Source organism: Bombyx mandarina, chromosome 01 (genome assembly GCF_030267445.1).
Source record: "Bombyx mandarina strain Sakado chromosome 01, ASM3026744v2".
Lineage (NCBI taxonomy): Eukaryota > Metazoa > Arthropoda > Insecta > Lepidoptera > Bombycidae > Bombyx > Bombyx mandarina.
The window spans coordinates 13,111,172-13,126,517 of NC_143208.1; the positions used below are offsets into that span (position 1 = coordinate 13,111,172).

At 33.0% G+C, this 15,346-nt stretch overlaps 1 protein-coding gene across 2 annotated transcripts; it reads right to left on the reverse strand.

The window, feature by feature from the left end:
- Nucleotides 1-2,437: 2,437 nt before the first annotated feature.
- LOC114245186 (uncharacterized) lies at nt 2,438-11,161 on the reverse strand. 2 transcript variants are annotated; one of them, XM_089732228.1, is made up of 4 exons: nt 10,785-11,161; nt 7,855-7,988; nt 6,192-6,249; nt 2,438-5,697 (listed from the first exon to the last, which is right to left on the reverse strand). In XM_089732228.1, exons 1-3 carry the CDS (start codon nt 10,963-10,965, stop codon nt 6,226-6,228), a joined length of 339 nt encoding a protein of 112 aa, XP_089588354.1. In that variant the 5' UTR covers nt 10,966-11,161; the 3' UTR covers nt 2,438-5,697; nt 6,192-6,225. The 2 variants fall into 2 exon arrangements, with proteins under 2 accessions (XP_089588354.1, XP_028033045.1); XM_028177244.2 differs by lacking the exon at nt 6,192-6,249 and having other exon boundaries at nt 10,785-11,154.
- Nucleotides 11,162-15,346: the final 4,185 nt, after the last annotated feature.

Here is a 15,346-nt window from a genome sequence, read left to right on the forward strand (position 1 = left end):
AAAATATCTTCGTTAGCACTTCCTTCAATCATAATATCGGCAATATACTCTTCTAAATACTCTGGTTTTTTCATTACTATTTTTTCTTCCAGGTCTCCGTTTAAGTAAGTTGTTGTGACGTCTAACTGGTGCAGTTTCAAGTCTTCATTTACAGCTGTAGCGAAAAGCAATCTTATTGAACTTAGCTTTGCAACTGGAGTCCAGGTTTCATTGTAATCTATTCCAGGTCTTTGAGTGAATCCTCGTGCAACAAGGCGAGCTTTTCATATATCCCTTGTGTTTTTAATAACGTCTTAAAATCTATTATGTTTTCCTCGTTTCCTTTCTTTTTAATAACCCAAGTACCATTCTTAATATGTGCTTTAATCTCCTTTTTAATAGCTTCTCGCCATTCCTCGTCAGTGACGCTTGGATTTACGGATTCACACAACAAGGTATGGTCTTCATTTGTTATTTGATTTACTGGTTCTTGAAAATCATCGGAAGTATCAGATTGCGAATCAAGGTCGTAATCTTTTAAATAATTTGGTACTATTCTTTGTCTTTGAGATCTAGTGTTACCTTGTGAACTCCTCCTATCCTGGACTATATCTCTTTCCTATCCCCTTTCAACTTCGTTTCCATTACTCTGAGAAATAGTTGCAGGATTTTCTTCAGGTTAGATAAGTATGGTAGGAGGTTGTATCTTTTTATTTTTATTTGACGTAGATGGTTTCATTTCGATATCTACTTATTTATTAGATTTTCGATTATTTTTGTGAGTACTTTTAATAACTTTCTTTTCTTTTTCAGGTTGCAGTGGTTCCCTTTCATAGAAAATGTCATCATAGCTTTGATCTTCATTATCGTAATACATTTTGTCAATAATTTTTACGTCTCTGCTAGTCACAACAGTGTTCTTTTGTTCAGTGTACTTATTGCTTCAGTTCTGGTATGTTTGCTTCTATCATTAAGCACGGTGCTTTATCCATGAGCGTACGATTATTTCTCTCGCTCTGGCCATTTTGCTGTGGCGTGTAGGGAGCAGACAATCTTCGGTGTATGCCGCTTTCTTTGGTAACGGTGAAATTCTTTGTTGCAGTATTCTCTGCCATTGTCTGATTGGAGTACTCGAACTTTTTTATTGAAAGAATTTTCTACCTTATATTTGAATTCTTTGAATTTTTCTAAAACTTCTTCTTTGTGTCTAAGGAAGTACACGCAGCAATATTTTGACAAATCATCGATAGAAGTCACGAAATATTTGGAACAGACACAGCGCTTGCAATACTTGAATTTTCAAAATGTACATAATTTAAGCCATTTTCCTTTTTTGCAGTCAAAGTTGTTTCATTCTTTTTATTTTTAATGTAGGCCATATTTTTAACAAGACTGACAGTGCAGCCATTTTGTGTAAGTTTTCCTACTGATAGGAGATTCGTCGATAGCTTTGGCACGTTAAGTGTGTCATGTAAATTAATTATATAGTCGTGTAGTTCCAAACATACTTTGCCTTTGCCTTCGATTTTGGTTGTATGACAGTCAGATGCTAGTTTGAGTGTACCTGACTCTACTTTATTAGATTATTTTTTTATCTTTCTGTTCGCTCCACCACGTTTCCGTAGTATGACCCTTCTTTTTATACTCTTGACAATATTTATTTACCTTTTTCTTGGTGTAGAAAGCTCCTCCGCCGTTCTCAACATTGTCATTTAACATTCTTTCGAGCTTCACTTTCCTCAAGGATTTTTATCTTTAGTTCCTCGGGAAGCGGTAAAGTATCACGTGACTCGATGGCTATGCGGAAATTTTCGTAACACGCAGGTAAACTGTACAACATCATTATGCTCAACAAATCTGAATGAATCTTTACATCCATGTCCGTTAACTTATCCACTATGTCCATAAAATTGTTCAGGTGGTCGCGGACGTCTTCGCTGACCATGTGTTTCTTTAACACAAGCTGCTTCAACAGTGTCAGCCGCTTTGCGAGCGGGCCCTTGACTTCGGTAAATACTTTTTAATTGATTCCCAAGCTCTTTCGACGTCGTACGTCCTTTGATCTGTTTCAGCTCTGATGGTGAAATGAGAAGCAGTAGTTCCGCCCGCGCCAAGAGATCGTTCTTTTTGAACTTTTTGGTCTCTTCTGCCGTCGATGTCGTTATCAAGCATTTTTGTCGGATACGTAGTCATAATTCATTTTTCACGAGGACGGCTTGCGCTTGTAAACACCATGTGTAGTAGTTGTTTTTCGCAGACTTTCTATACGGTATGCGGAACTTGCCATAATAATTACATTATTTACTTACATATCGCTTTAACCACGCTCTGCTACCAATTCTTGTGGATTTTAAAATAAAAATGTCCATTGTTTTACTTTAATTATCGTTTATTTGAAAATCCACAACACAGGGCTTAGAGCTTGCTCTGTATTTGAAATGAATAAACAAACGATATATTCAAGTGGTTATTTTTATTGTGATTTTAATATAGACACTTAGCAGAATAATAATAGTATTAATCTAGTTTACATTTTCAAAATAATTCGATTCAATCAATAATAAATACTTAAAATAAGAAGTTAATTAAATAAATTTACAAACTGTATCAAAACTTCGTTAATATCAAGATATTTAAGCTCGTTTACATCACCCACGTTGTGTGCAACATTACTAATCGTTTTCAAGTTTGCCGCCATTGATGTTGATTATTGATAAAAGAACGCGTTGCTTTGCAGGATAACGATTTTTTATTTTATTCAATTCGTTATACTACGAAATCAAGGAATAGTTGGTTTATTTTATTTTATATCGATCCCCAATCTGTCTCTTGAATTAGAGAAAAGTATCACTTTCCCGTTTTGCATCAAAACCAACATAGCGATTTTTTTTTCCAATCGTCAAATGGCATTTATTCTTTGATTATATCAATATCAGAGCGACACCTTCCTTTTCAACGCTTATAAAACATTAGGAACTTATCTATCCACAGAGCATGTAATGCACACGCCAAAATAAATGGGAGATCCGGCACTTCATTTTCTGTAATCTGTACTGTAACGGGTGTGATCGAAGGCGCTATACAAAGAGAGCGCAGGGACTTTCAAGACAAGACAATACTATTTGCAGTAATACAAAGAGTGTATTTTAAACAATCCCGCTGACGAAACGTGACCTCACTAGATAAAATGACAAGCATTTCTCGTGGTTTCGTAAATGAATTATATTTTTTGTTTACTAGTTTACTGTTTAGGCTCCAATGCACCCTTGTTTAGCGTCAGCATAATATTGTATTTATAAACTACTGTGACGGTAACGTGTTAAGTATAAGAACTTTCAAATAAAAAAATATATAAACAGTAATTATCACTTAACAATCACTAATAACTATAGAATCTAAGAAATACCGTATGAAAGTTTCCAGACTAATATGTTGGCGTTTATATTAAATATCAGTTTTTACATAATTCCAAAGTGTTCGATTTTTAAGTTTTGATATTCAGCATCAACTTCTATTTCTGTATATTTTCTTTTGAGCAATAAATTAAATAATTCATTATTATGTCATCCTTTAATGATGCGTTTTGTAACTATAATTGAGACCTTAGAACTTATATCTCAAGATGGGTGGCGCATTTACGTTGTAGATGTCTATGGGCTCCAGTCACCACTTAACACTAGGTGGGCTGTGAGCTCGTCCACTCTTCTAAGCTATAACAAAAAAAAAAAAAAAAACTGATATTTTAATTAAACAAATGCAACTTTCATGTTGGGGTAGGGTCGCATATCGAGTTGCTATTGGTATTTTAGTGTTGCCTGATTTATCAACATATTATCAAGGATTATTCTGAACTATTCTGAATTTAACTGAATTATTCTGACATATAATTGAAAAAAAAAACTATATATGAAAATTGTAATTTAAAGTATTCTATATATATATATCTATGAATGGAGCACTTTTTAATGTTGTACAAAGTAATTAAAATTTTTTCGGCGTTACGAAATTATTCGTATTAGAACAACGCTATTGCCTCGTTGTAATTTATCAAAATCAATCGGTATTTCTATACATTAAATAGTTAATACCTAATACACATATGAAGTTATTATAAACTTCTAAAATATTCTTTACAATGTCTAATAGTTTTTAAATACAGAATTACATTGAATATGTTTAGTGCATATACATTTATTGACTACGAAATAGAATTGATCAAAAAATATGTAATGATTAAAAATATATTAATAAATAAAATTTGGCTAAAATAAAAACAATAAATTAACTAAAATTAAAAATGGTTATATTCGAATAAAAATAAAACGATTACCCGCAGGTATAAAAAGTACACTTTTGTACCGCTAATACCTAATTATTTTTCTTTATTTATTCTGAACGATGCTTCTTAATGTACGTTCGAGATGAAAATGATTTATTCAACGGAAATATATTAATTAAATACCTTACACTCAAAATAAGAAGTATGAGACCGTATTTGCTTTTAGCAACCATGGCTTTAAGCAGCTTAAGCGTTTTTTTTGTCATTTTCAAAGCAACCTAGTCCTAAAATCTCCAATATATGTATTATACACTAGTACCAAATAGAACATATAAAATATTAATTTTGGAATGTTCAAATCGTGGAAACCATTTGATATTTAAGAAAAAGATTGACATTAATTATCATGTACTAAAAGCCTTTTTTCTGTCGTGTTTGAGGTCACCCTTTCCTGATATATGTACCTGGATGTGGTTGCCCACTTCGAGATACAAAATTGAAGTCTCGATTCAATTAGTATACAAGGTTTCTTATCTTTCAAAGCGAAAATATCAGGACTGAAATATACGTTGTCGGGCCTTAGCAACGTGCTTCACTACCACTAGTAATAATGCAAATGTATACATTTCAAACGATTGCGACATTCCCATTTTTAGGTTTATAGTTAACACCTTAAGGCCAGACTATACGTAAGGTCCTATTCTACCAGCTTATGAACACAAATGAAATTCCACGCTTTTATTACGTGTGACGTACTCATTAAGGAGATTGACCTCATAAAGACCATATTTAGTAAAAGTATTTAGGAAAAATGTTAGTTTTATTAAACCACATAGCCATTAGCCAAAGTATTTTGTTCTTTTTTAGAAGTTGAAAATTCTTTTATGATGGTCAATTGTTCGACTATGCAATGTTTTGTTAGCAAAATTATTAAGCATTTGAATAGCACGTTTAAATCACTTTTTGTAAGTGTTTTTTTTAATATGCTAATATCATAAAAATCAGAAAAAATATTAGGTATTAACGAAATAAATTAAAACGAGTTAAAGCTTGAGTCGAGACATTAACAAAAGTAGGAGGGTAAGCCCATCCTAAATTAATAAATAGTAAATACAAATAATAATGCCACATTTCATTCTCAACAATAAAAACTTAATTTAAACATTATTTATTGATATTATACTTAATAATGTTTTTAAGGTACCTACAAGAAGTTGCTTCTAGAAAAAATTTTAAAGTGACATCTTTGCTATTATACCTACTTATACTTTAAATGTGTTTTTGGCAAAATTACGTCTTTGGAAAACCAATGATATTGTCGAATTCAAATTCGAAGATTAAATCTATCTTACAGTCTTCAGTTTCTGGAGTTCCCTCGAAACAAGATCGTAGTTTTGTTTCACTCTTTTACATTCCGCCTGCAGATCTTCAAACTGGTTCTGAAATAGAAAACGTAATTATTTAGTCGTGTTCCTAAAATTGTGAAAAAGTGTTAATAAATTTGCAATACAACAAGACATTGTGCATAATATCAAATGTTATTTTTTGGAAGGGTACGTTAATCCACCATTACATATAAAAGTCGATGTGTGTATGTATGCATGTTTTGTATTGACACCGGAACAACTGGACCGATTTCGATGAACTTCTCGGGAAATATACAGATTGGGCAAGCCGTTAATTCTGTGAAGTTTTAAATTCAAATCAACGATCGATCAACAAACAGGCCGGGTTTGACTAGTTATTTATAAAACCACACTATCAAATTTTGAAACATATTTCTCCGGTCTTCTAAATAAAATTATTTATAAATTTATAATTAAGAAATAATTTATAATTTATAAAATTATTTATAAATTATAAATATGTGTGTCATAATGGTTGTGTATTTTTGTTTTTTTTTAACCTTAGTTGAACAGTCATGCTTTAATACCTTTTATTTTGTCACTTTTCCCCTCTTATACATCCTATTTCTCTCTGCTAATGGTTTGCTGGAAGAAAACTCATGAATGAGTTAAGCTCGCCTTTGTACATAGTATTTAGACATTCTTTTAAATCTGTTTTTATTGTATTTTCTTTTTTGTGTAAAATAAGTATAAAAATAAATAAATAAAATAAAAAACACAAAATTTATACCGAATTTTACCGACCTGATGTCTCGCCCGGTATTAAGTTACCAGAGCCCATTTACGCTACAATGTGAATGCTGCCACCTACCTTGAAGATTTTTATAGAAGAAAATTCAAGAAGGTTAATAATAAATTTCTGATCTCGAAGTAAATTGAGGGGCGGGTACCTAGTAATAAATAAATTAATAAACAAATCGTGTTATGTATCTGTGCGGGATTGCAGTACGCCCAACCACCTATACCAGTGAACTGTAAATCTAATCCATTTCTTTGAGTATCAAATTTACAAAATAATACCAAAAATGTCAAATTATGTAGTACATTTTTCGGTATCCAAGGTATAATATACTTGTTGTTTACGTTATGAGCAAATCACAACAGTTGAAATTCGACCATAATCTCTGACACGCTAAGTTTTATATTCCATTCATGTATTCTATTTTACTTAAAACAGACTTCAAAAAAGTATCAATTCCACTCTTTTATGTTTTACCTGAATGATCAACTGATCAATTTATTTGAAGCACAACTCATGTAGTCACATTTAAATTTTATCAAAATCTGACAAGTCTTTTTTGAGTTACCCTTAATAATGTATATTTTAATTGACTTCCACTACATTTATGAAATTCTCTTGATCGTTCGAACGTTGTACCTTATATAAGATAATACATAATGCAATTTATTATTAGACCTTTATCTCAGTCAGTCAGTCGGGAGATGGAGAGGGGGAGGTTTCATGGGCAAACCTCGTCGAACTCGTCGAAGAATTCGAGACGTGAAACCCACAGATATAACCCACTGAGTTACTCGTCGGAACTTCTCAATGGGTCACGATTTCAATCCAGTGATAGATTCAGCTTTTTTCTACCTAATTACCAGTAGCCTCAAGGGGTTAACTTGGTTGGGCCCGACTGGTAGGCGAGACTCGGTGAGAGTTAGTGCTTCGTTGAATATATAATATAATAAGCCTTTATTGCTGTTAAAAATTTACAATGCTTATATCTAAATATTATATATATATATATTAATGCTAGGAAACAGCTTGTCTCTCGACATAGGCCTCCTCTAATGTTTTCCACAAGGTCCTGTCCTTTGACTTTCTCAGCCACTCTCCGCCAGCTATTATTTTGAAATCATCTTCCCATCTTTGATTTTTTCTGCCTTTACTTCTATGGCCATCTCTTGGGTACCATTCCGTTACATTCTTTGTCCACTTTTCTTGTGTCTCTCTTAACATATGTCCTGCCCATCTCCACTTTGCATTTTATGTACCTTTTCGACGCTTTTTAATTTTGTTATATTTTTTACGTATGTTGAATATCCTCCTCCTCGAGTCGTGCTCCTCATGTCTGAGGGTCGTGACCACCATCACCCATGAGCTTCAATCTTAGGATCTTTTTCCACTTTCCCCTGTCCACGGAATCATGCTGAATATACATATGTATTAATGTAATTTAGAAGTACCTGACAAATAGAAGACTGTTGTTTCATCGCAACGCAGCTTTCCATTATGTCCTTAAACTTTGTTTTCTCTATTTCATGGGCCTTTTGCGTCTCTGATAGAAGCTTGTCCAAACGATTCTTGTATTCTGTAACCACTTTAAAAACGTAATAAAGGTTAGTATTAGTAGTAGTAATGTTTCTATAAAAACAAAAATGTCCTTATTTTATTTTTTTCTATTTGAAACATCATTATAATGTGCTGTTTAAATTGTTTAAAAAACCGTTATTGTCTCTGTGTGAGTGATATGTTCTTTTAAAACACACAAAGGATTTTGATACGATATTCGCTATTTCTACTGGCAGTTTTAACATATGCACACTTAATATTGTATCTATACATTCATGGGCTAAGAAAGCAACAAAAAAGGTTGTCTGAAATATTATTAAATTTGTTAATTTCGAATTCATTGGTTCGAAATAGCAAATGTCGAAAAAATTAACTAAATGAAATGACTAAACTAACCAAACCAACCAAATGAATTACCAAATTAAGAAAAAAACGAAAAAAAAAGGTTTTTGTAATTAACATTTATTAAATTTTATTCCTAAATTCTATGTAAATGACATTCATAAAATCTATACTCTTGATATCATATAAATTAAAAAAAAAACATAAGATGAAATCCGACATCTGAAACATTACATCCAATTGAGGTATTTTTGGTAATCCACTTTTCATCTCCAGTGATCAACATTTCTAATAGAAACTGAGTCACAATTGAGTCGTATACGCAGTTTCTTTCAGTGAGACACCCAAATGTCAAGCTTTTTTGTATATTGACTTGTGGCGGGTAGCCATCATACAGCACAAGATATTTGCCAGATGCCTGAATGTCACTTACATTTTCAAGATAAGCTTGCATATATACAAGTTCGGAACAACAACATTTGGACCGTCGGTTTACTGAGCAATATCACCTGCTCGGTGGAAGATTTTTCCTCCGTTGTTACAAATTGGTGACCTTGACGTGATTTGAACCCGCAACCTACAGACTTTTTAAAATGGGTCAAAGCTGTTTTGTGGTCAACCCCTAGCTCTTGCTATGTCGTAACTAATAATGTGCTAGTCTTGACCTTGTTTTTAAAAAATGTCATTGAATTTGCCCATAGCCAGTCAACTAGACCGAACTACATTTTGAAATGAAAACTCAGACTAAATGGTTGAACCAATGTTGTACAACATACATTTTTTTTCTTGTTTTGTAATAAAACAAAATATATTAGTTTTCTTCCTTAGATTTACTCAAAACCATTTATGTAATGCGTTTAAAGAGATATCCATTTAATGCTATCACCAATCAGCCAGGTATAAACAGTACACTCTAAGAGAGTTTCTAATTATAAATCTAAATCTGAATAAATCTAATTTCAAATATTTTGATAGATTATCAACTCAATATCTCAAAGCTGTGCTTGTTTTTTGTTTGAGTGGAAGATATTTACGAGCTCCATCACAGGATCTCTAAAAGGCATCAAGATCTACCTATCACAAGGTCACGGTGTCGGGTAGCCCTTCGTGCTCCCCCGCGTTCTATTGTGCTTGAAGTGGCCGTGCTTATCTTGAGTTGAGACGCCGTGCTGTGTTATTACAGCTAGCATATATTACTATTGCAGTGCATTCATTGGTTTTCAAAAGTATTTGTTATCACTATGGATGAATTCGAAGATTTTGAGATAAAGCAAGATAAAATCCTAAAACAAATTGACAATATAGAAATCGATCTTCTCTACAAAACTTTAAACCTGAATATCAGTGATGATGAAGAAAATATTCGACCCCCTCCCCCCCGTATGAACAATAGGCGTTTGCGGATTATGTCTACAAGTAAGGGTAGTGAAGCCGAAATTTATGCCGCAATCCAGGATTTACAAGCTATTTCACCAACAGAAATCGACATAACTACTTCAGTGCGCCACGTAGGGCACCAGTGACCGATATGGCAGTCAACGTGATATATAAGTTTATAGGAATTTTTTATTACTGTTATATTTTATATGGCTATTTACTATCGTTGTTGTCTACCAAAATGTCAAAGAAAGTTTTACTTTTCATTGAGTTTAATATTAGAATTGTTTGTTGTCTTTTTCGATAAATTTCTTTGTGTGGTAATTGTTGTTTTTCTTTCTAAGTTCTTAAATTTTTCAAAAACCAACTTGACATGGAAAATCTAGAGGGCCACGCGGGTCAATTAATATGAGATTTAGTTTGACAGGACTGCCCAATGGCCTGTAAGAACGAAACGAAAACCCTTTTAAAATGCGGTCATCATTGACCGCCGCGGCTTGAACTGAAAGTCTATATGTCAACCATCACTGATCGACACAGCCCGGACAGGAAACTGCGTTTTTTCACTCGGCATAGAATGTGTGAACAAAAAAAAAAGTGTGTATCCAATTCCTGTCTGAGTAAGTAAAGCATTGCACCACTTTTAAAACAATTATACTTGATATTATATTGTATATGTTTTTATTACACATTTTCATGTGTATACCAGGCATACAATTTATTAAATTTACTTCAAAAAATCAAATTAATGTCACATCTCTGAGGATACTAATCTCTACAACATCTGAGATGGTTTCAGTGGTTTGTAGCTATTGAAAAAAGCCTTAGAATTTAAAGATGTTTCAATAAGAAAATTGTCAAAAAAATACATGTCCAAGTAGGTTTTAAAATCGCAAACATATGTTGGTTTAACTTTGATTTGTTCAAAACATTTTTCCTCAATCATACAGTACACATGATTTACTTGTATTTAATGTTGATAATAATAACTAAGCGCTATCAAACAAACCAATGTGCTAACCTTTTGAGTTGTATCAATCAAAGTGTTACAATTTAACTGGAATAAAAAATTAGTTAAACCTAATGTCATGAAATGGATATTTACCGTTTAATTGATATTTTAGAGATGTCAGTTCAGAAACACAGCGTTCACCGTTCGAATTAATGTAATAACTGTTTTGTAAATAACTCAAATATAAGTATGATACACATACAAAAAATAGTAAGAGGGAAAATACTATTATGATTTTCTCTTTAAATCTAGGCATATGCATATGACCAGCCATTTTCACTGATAACTAAGTTATTTATTTATAACATTCTAAGAATATGAACAGTGTGTATGTATTTCATAAAGACCAATAATAATCTGATTCTCAGCTAATATTAGTTTACTCTTTGGACTTTAGTAATGGTATTTATGTGTTCACAGTGCAGCGGGCGCTTTCTTCTGAATCTGTTGATATTGATTTGTTTGACTTTTTCTTGCTAATTCAGTCCTAGGTTTCTAGTCTTTTAAGCCAAATATTTATATAACGTATAATCAATTGCAGTAATGTGTCATATATGTCATAGTTCTATAACTTGAAATATTTAGTTTCGCGAGTATCGATTAGATTCAGGTTTGACCTTGGACCACTTTAGCTCGCTCAGTTTATTTTCGCAAACCATAAAAACAAATAAATATTTACATGATTATTACTATTTTTCTAACTATTAGTACTTTTTCAGAGTTGTGATTCAAAAAAGATTCAAAAGCCATAAGAACAGAACGCAAAGTGAAATGAAGCGTAATAAAATGATGTTCATAGCAGTATTATCAGCATCATAAACTAGAATTATTATTAAAGGATGATGTTGAGTATAACATATTGATTGATTGAGATGATTTAGAGAGTCTCTAGATGAAACCGTTCGAATAATAATCAGAAGGTAATATAGTAATACAATAATGTAATTATAAGAAAATTATGAAAGAAAATTACTAATCATTATAATTTAAAATATGTTTAAGTACTTCTATAATAATTTTTGACAAAAATGACACTTTAATATTCAAATTGTAATTTAGAATAGTGTTACCAAAGAGTACTCTTAGCAACAAAGTAAATGAGCTGAAATGAAACTAAATAAACTGAATCAAATGAAACTAAGTAAAATGATGTAAAACAGAGAGTTCATTGTACTTTTTGAAAGAACCTAAAAAGACACATCTTATAATATTTCTTACATTTGTGTCCTTAGCATTTATTTTCCTACATTTGTGTCCTTTCACAGATACCGAATGTTTAAAAAGCCACAAATTCAAACTGTTTAAGCGCTTAAAGATAAACTTAATCTAATCTGTTAGCACAGCTACTATTTTAGGCTGTCCCAGTGTAGGTAATATGGATGCAAAGGTTTGTTCTCAAAGATCGTCTCGAGGCTCGATACTCTGCTAAATACAGGCCATTGCCTTCAATTAACTGGAGTTACTTATCTAAAACTATATAGGATATTTTGTTTTTTTAGTAATTATTCTTTATCTTATAATATAATTATCTTATCTAATTCAATATTTCGCGAAGTATGCAAATAATCACCCACTGAGTTTCTCGCCGGATCTTCTCAGAGGGTTGATTCCAAATCGGTGGTAGGTTCTAATAGCATTGCATTTGCTAGGACCAGTGTTTGCAAACTCACTTAGGTTGAGCCCGTGAGCTCACTTATCAACCATAGGATAGCTGGCCCTTAGGCTACTTACGAATTGGTAGGGAAAAAAAAGATCGAAAATATTTGCAATAAACTCACTTCACGTTTCGTGCAATGCTCATTTAATCGGCACATAGGTCGTTATTCTTCTTCTTCTCAGTCGTGTCACTCTTGACAGAGTGGTCGTGATCGTCATGTAGTGTTGGAAGGGGCAGACTTGATGCGTCTCACGATGTCGCGCCATCTCTCCCTGCTCGAGGCCATTCTACTGCACTCATTTAGGGGACCTCCCACTGCAGTTTTAATTTGGTCGGTCCACCGCATTGGTGGCCTCCCGCGCGGTCTTGTACCATCAACGCTTCCCTGTACAACGAGGCGTTCTATGGACCGGCCATCTCGTCGCGAAACGTGTCCGAAGAAATTCACCATTCGAGACTGTACTATACCAAATAGATATAAAAAATAATCGTTATAAAATGCCCCAAAAATTTGCGCCCTAGAATGCACAAAATATCAATCCCAAGTATTCCAATACTCGCAGGTTGCAAGGATACTCCTTGAAATGACAAGTACTTTGGCAAAAAGTGTCATTCCTCGCAGTGAACGCGAAAACGTGTATCTTGAACAGGTTGAATTGAACTAAGTTATGAACTAAGTTCAATTCACCCCCCTCGGAGACCCCAGAGAGTTCTTCATTTCAGACAATTTTTGATCGTATGTGGCGCCAGGCTCCTTGAAAGACTCTAATGGCTGATATAACGCGCATCCCCCATGCTGTCATCCGCATAGCAATGCGTGCCATAAATAGATGGTATGTAATATCAGACTTACTGCGAAAGCCTCGTCCTTGCCCTCCAAGTCCCACCTATGAGTAATTTAAACAAGAAAATCGCCAGCTGAGCGAGCGTGACGGTAATCGTACGGTTGGTCACAGACCAGCTGGCGGTCCTCAGATACTTCTGGAGTTGCCTATTTATTATTCAAATTCTGCTGCAAGAAATAATATAGCTTAATATATAATTGCAGGTAACTCTCCATATTAATATTATGTAGCGAAAAACCGTTATTATAACAATCAAACCGTTCCAACTGATAGTTATTTTAAAATAAGGGAAGCTTAAAATTTTGGTGGATAACATTGTCCGTTTGCGTCCAATTTTTTTCTTAATTTAACATGTCAATTTGTTAAATTTAAGTTAATGTTAAAGAGTCCATTTAAATGTCAATTCAAAACTCAATTATACAAGGGTTTCAAAGATTACATAATTACCTTATTAATGTTACATAAGACTGGACTAGTTTTATTAATGAAAAAATACTTAATCTTCGGTGCACATTCAGGGTGTATTGTGAGCCCGCACGTCTAGGAACCAGCATATTGCTTATGCCACAAAGTAGTCATGTATCCCGGATTGAAGAGCGATACTGCCGATTTCTCTTTAGAGTCATGACTGCGGCCTTGCTTCGCAGTGTACCCAGCTTTCGGTGGCATTCACATTGAATTGTCTATGGCTTCCGGTGATGCCTTAATACCAGGTGGGTCGTGAGCTCGTTCACTTATCTATGCAATAAAAATATTTTTTAGGGATAAGGGCTACTTGCATATTTTTTATTAAACTTGTAAGACTTAAATTGTTTTTTTTTTATAATATGAATTTCTAAAATTTACATCAATGAATATGTACTAAAATAATATTTATTTTGAAATGTAAGGTAGCAGAGATCATTAATTTTGCAAAGTTAATTGGGTGTCATATTCGTCATTTCTTGGGGTATTTATGAAAAATAATATCATTTTAGTGAACAAATATTTGATTCCGTCTCTTTAAAAATAAGCAGAAAAGATGCACTAAGTTTTAGTTGTTCATGACAGCACTCGTTACTTCGCTGGTTATAACTCACTGAAGTAGGAAACCTATGGAAATGAAACGTCAACAAAAAATTCGTGCCACTGTGACGTCATCTGGCCACAAAACATGGCGGTTTTAGTGCTGCCCAGAAGATTTTAATGTTAGTAGGTTTTATCGATAAACGTTCTTGGCTTATTTTATTTTAAATATTGTTGAGTATGAATGTATTTGTAGAATTTATACTTTAATAGGAAGTAAGTATATTGTTATGTGCAAAGATGATGTGATTTAGATATTATGTGAAATCTAAGACGAGTTCGTGCTTCAAATTTTCCAAGTAAACGTTATGACGATTTTTAAAATTTGCTACACTGATTTTATAAAGTTGTCGTTTGCCGCAAAACATAAAGATATGGCATAGTACAGTGCTATCAGCCCATTTCTAGCATGCTGAATGTTATCGTATTTTGAGTACGTGTTTTTCTTAGATTATTACAATCTATTTTAATTGTTTTGCTGACTCTAAAGTCCGTAACACACTACCGCAGCGCACCTCAAGGAAGGTGCACCGCACTACCGCACCGCACGCAAATTTTAAACTTATCAAGGGACCGCCTGATAAAACAAAACACCTACGGAACATTTATTCGTTAATGAAATTACAAACGTCATTCCTTGTGACTTCCTCTCTAAAATCACTTAATTAATAAATATTTAACGAATTTACAATAGTGTTTTACTCACTGCGGAATAAAACTGTTTTATTTAAATAGTTCCGATGAGAATTTGTCGGTAGCCTTTTTCCCGAAATATCTAAAAAGAATGTCTAAATATGTTTTGATGACATATTTTAAAGAGGTATTTATGATTAGTGTCATGATGAATAGATTCCGACCGAAAAATGGTGTCCGATATTTCGGATTCAAATATATTAAGTGTATAATCTATGTTTCGGATGAGGGCTCCATAATGAATTTAAATATATATATATAGTTTTGGGGCATCGACTTTCTTGAGATCCTATAAAATATGTTTTAATTATTATTTTTGTATGTTTTAAGCATGATAAAATTAGAAATTTTATATAAGCAATCATATTAAATCGATATCAAAGTCAATAAATAAT

Coding starts and splice junctions, on each gene's coding strand:
- LOC114245186 (XM_028177244.2), bottom strand. CDS start 10,965: ATGGCTGGTCATATGCATATGCCTAGATTTAAAGAGAAAATCATAATA. Junction 7,989..10,784: donor TCTAAAATATCAATTAAACG/GTAAATATCCAT, acceptor ACGTTTTTAAAG/TGGTTACAGAATACAAGAAT. Junction 5,698..7,854: donor AACAGTCTTCTATTTGTCAG/GTACTTCTAAAT, acceptor TTTCTATTTCAG/AACCAGTTTGAAGATCTGCA.